This window comes from Ziziphus jujuba, chromosome 10, assembly GCF_031755915.1.
Source record: "Ziziphus jujuba cultivar Dongzao chromosome 10, ASM3175591v1".
NCBI lineage: Eukaryota > Viridiplantae > Streptophyta > Magnoliopsida > Rosales > Rhamnaceae > Ziziphus > Ziziphus jujuba.
The window spans coordinates 10,443,931-10,448,033 of record NC_083388.1 but is presented as its reverse complement, the minus strand read 5'-3'; the positions used below and the strand labels follow the sequence as shown (position 1 = coordinate 10,448,033).

Below are 4,103 nucleotides of genomic sequence, written 5' to 3'. Positions count from 1 at the left end.
GTTCAGGGTCATACTTCTCTATCACAATCTCACTAATCATATGCATAAAAGTGTCCACGTGATGCACATAGGTTCTAAGTTCATTGGTTGATGTAATTCATTGGGCAGGTCATAAATAAAATTGTTAGTAGTACTAGTTGCAACTTCAAGAACTTCAAGTTTTTTTTATTTATTATAATAATAATAATAATAATAAGTAATTCAAGTTTGTTATCATAGGGCAATAAAGCTGCTTTTTTTTTTTTTTTCCAATAAAGATTTTTGAATCCTTTTCAAATTTATTAAAAAAAAAAAAAACACACACACACACACACACAAATGTTGAATGACCCAATACAATTAGACAGCCCAAATTTATCAAAGGCCAGTGAATCATCAACCCGATTAGTTGAAGCCTGCCTTGTTACATTGAGGCACAAACTAATCCGTTAAATGAATATATCATTATCAAGATGCTTAAACCTGAAGGGACAATTAGAGAGACACTTAAGCTTGCTGGTAGGACAAGACAATTAACAATTCTTAAGACCAATTTAATCGGAAATTCTCGACTTCAAAAGGTTAACCTAAACTGTTTGATGAATTCTCAATTGTTTACAAGTCATCAATACAGTGAACAGCTTCGCTAATTAAGCTTTAAGAAAAAGTTGCCGAAAAACTAAAAAAGTTTAGGCCCATTAGAGGTTGTATGGGCTCTCTGTTGGTTTCATTAGAAGTACTCTCTGTGCTCGGTTCCACTTGTTGCATATCTAAGAAATACATGGGCCATTGATTTCCAGAGATATTTCTTTCCTGAGCCCGAGGAGGTCTGTGTTTTGGATAACAAGAACAAAACCTCTACACACTAGAATTAATATTGGCCGATGGCTGAACTCCAACTCCAACTCCAACCCCAGCCCAAATTTTGTTTTCTGTGAATTACTCTTCGTCAAAACCTTTTGATTGAACAAATGCAAAGCAGCTATCAAGCTCAACCACAAAATTTCTTGTGTAAACGCTTAGAATATCTCGGAAAATCCAAAATACAGCTATATCCTTGCTTTGTCATTCACTTACATGTATACTACATATACACCCTCCGTCGTCCTATATATTCTTGGCATTTAGCAGAGAGAAGATAGGTCGGCCATACATAATCCAAAACTTTGTTGCTTTTTGCACCAAGTTGGGTCAAGGAATATAGTAAAGCTTTATTAGGTTTCTCATCCCCTTTGATTTAATTTATTTCTTATTATTTTTATGAGGCAGTTTTGGATTAGATATTGTAATCGTAACAAAAAATAATAATAATAATAATAAATAAGATGAACTTTTTCAATAGTGATTAAAGAAAAATTAATCAATAAAACATATTATGTATTTTGTACCCTCTATCACTATACGTATCAAATCGCTATACACGTATGGAAAAAACAAAAAAAACAAAAATTATATGCACGTGCTAAAGTTCGTCTTATTTACACTCTATATTTTTGTTGTTATTCAATAGCTCCAAATAATATCCCAATTTTTTTCCATGTATAAACCGGTAATTGGAGTTGGAAGCGAGGTAGGGACCACAACAACGTCTTAACGACCATGCCGACCATGCGAACGAGATGGCGAGGAAGACGACGAGGATGATGACGAAATGCTTCCACCTCCTCCGTTACCGTAAAGCAGATCGGACAGGTAATTATTTAGATTCTCAGGGGCATATCTGACCAACGATTCCGACCCGCACTCTCTGCTGAGTCCGACCCGATGGTTCTCGTAGTACTCTCGGTATAACGGAACCAGTTTCCTCGCCACTGAAATTTTGAGCTCGTCTCGGAGTTTCGGGTCGGGTACGATCCACGATGTCTGTTTTCTGTAAGCTTCTTCGAACGCGGCGTTGAAATTTTTGAAGTAGCTCTTCGCTTGCTCCGGCGAGATTTCGGCCTTCGGATTCTCCGGCAACGACGAGAAGACTTTGCTCCATCCCATGCGCTCGTAATTCGCAGCGTACTGCTTCACCTTCTCTTCGTGCTTGGCCACCCAATTGTCGCCAAGGAGGAATTTGATGTTGGAGCTCTGAACTTTGTTGACGACGTATTGGAGATTGTTGGCCAAGAAGAGGTACGAGAGAGCCACGTCCTTGTAGAGCTCGGCCTTGCCGTCGAGTTTGCAGAGGAGAACGAGGACGAGCCAAGCGAGTCTTACAGAAATCGCCGAAAACGGACCGTCATCGTCGGAGCTCGGGAAGTAAGATTCCGGCAACGGCGATTGAAACGTCAGAGGCCAATCAGCCATGATGTCAGCGAGAATCTCGCTGTAATCGCCAAGAAACGTGATGTAGTTCATCACGTAACGTGTGAGTGGGTGGACCCCACCTCCCGGGACCGAGGTTTTGGACGAGTCCTTCTGAATCGATGATTCGAAATCGGTTAGCATAGTTCGTACGGCATCCCCGAGTTTGACAAGTGAATTGATGGCTTGCGTTCGGAGAGCCGAGTTCGATTCGTAGGAGAAGATGGACTCGATTTCCGGCCAGAGATTGATGATGGCCTCGTATAAATCGAGAGTGCGGAACATTTTCTCCGAAGATTTCTTGCACTTGGCAACCAATTCCGGGAATCCAAACAGGGTCATAGCACCCTCTTTGGTGATTTCCGTGAAGCAAGATTCTCTAATGGAAGCCGAAGCCGAGAAAACATGGTCACAGAGAATCCTCTCGCCGTAAAACAATGTTTTAACGGCGATTTTAACAGCGTTCAACCAGTTTTTGATCCTCAGCTCCAGGACATTCCAATCCATTTTCTGCACTTGATTAAGGCTCAATTTCTCAACGCCAAGATGATAGAGTCCCTCATCGACAATGGATTTCCTAATTATCTTGTAAATCTTGACGCACTCTTTTCCATAACCAGAAGATATCATGCAATCAGCAATAGCTTTCAAATCCGCCATGGCAGCCATCGAAACCCTCTCCACCTCGGAAATCGATTCGCCGGCCGTTCGTAACTCATCTTCCAAATCCTCTTCGAAATCGGACAAGCTGGAAATTGTGGAACCTCTAGAAGAAACGGATTCCGGATCCAGAGACTCCCGATTAGTTGACAATATCCGATAAAACTCTTTCTCCAACCTTTTCATGGCGGTCTGCATCAGAAACTGAGCTCGGACTAGGTTCTCGGAAGATGAATTATGCGAAATGAAGTAATGCATCGCGGTTTGCAAATCCTTAACGGAGTTCAGGTACTGTCTAGCCTCGGACCGATCGCCATTGAAGAGAGAATTGATGTTTGAGAATTCAGATAGCTGAGAATTCGAATCCCATTTGGTAATAAGGGACTGAGCGATTTCAATATTCTCCTCCATTAGAGATTCGGAGAAAGTGTGTCGAGGTGATAAAGGTGGGATAGTACTACTTCTTGAAGGGGAATTAGAAGGTGATGGAGATGAAGATTTCATGAATACGCTCCTCATTCCTTTTCTTGGCATTCCAATTTATGATGAAGCAAAAAGAAAAAAAATCGCAAAGATCCAAACAATTTTTCCTTCTTTTTTCTGAATTTCCAGAAGAATGTAGATTTGAGATGCAATTGAGTGGGAGGAGAGCTTAGAAGATCCAATTTAGTGGGAAGAGAAATATCTGGAAAGTTTTGAGATTTTTGTGGGAGGCAACTACAGGTTTGAAGGGGTATATATAGAGGTTGGAGAGAGAGAAAGTGAGAGATTGAAGCGTAAATGGTTGACCCTATGTGATAAATTTATATTTTGTTGGCTTTCGCGAGCCTACGCACGCGGTCTCGTCAGCGTTTTTTGTTGTGCGAGAGGTGCTTGGGTATGAAATTACGTTACCAAATTCAAAAGCGAAACTCACCAGTCAAAACGAATGTCCTTTGGAAATTTCCACACCCAAACGATTGAGAGTCGAAATCTGGTTTAATTTTTATTTTTATTATTATTATTATTTTTTTTTTTTTTTTGAATTTACATAACGTGGGTAAAAAGAAGAACGCGTTATATACTTAATAAAAATCTTTGCTCAGTCTATATAACGTACGCTATTTTTCAATGTTTGAACGTGTGGATATACGACTGATTAATTAAGACATACAAATGAAAATACTTATGGATTT

At 40.0% G+C, this 4,103-nt stretch overlaps 1 protein-coding gene across 1 annotated transcript; it reads right to left on the bottom strand.

The window, feature by feature from the left end:
* Window positions 1-1,284: 1,284 nt before the first annotated feature.
* Window positions 1,285-3,903, bottom strand: LOC107410022 (exocyst complex component EXO70H1-like). Its single transcript, XM_060812084.1, has one exon. The coding sequence runs from the start codon at window positions 3,460-3,462 to the stop codon at window positions 1,570-1,572; it is 1,893 nt and encodes a 630-aa protein (XP_060668067.1). The 5' UTR covers window positions 3,463-3,903; the 3' UTR covers window positions 1,285-1,569.
* Window positions 3,904-4,103: the final 200 nt, after the last annotated feature.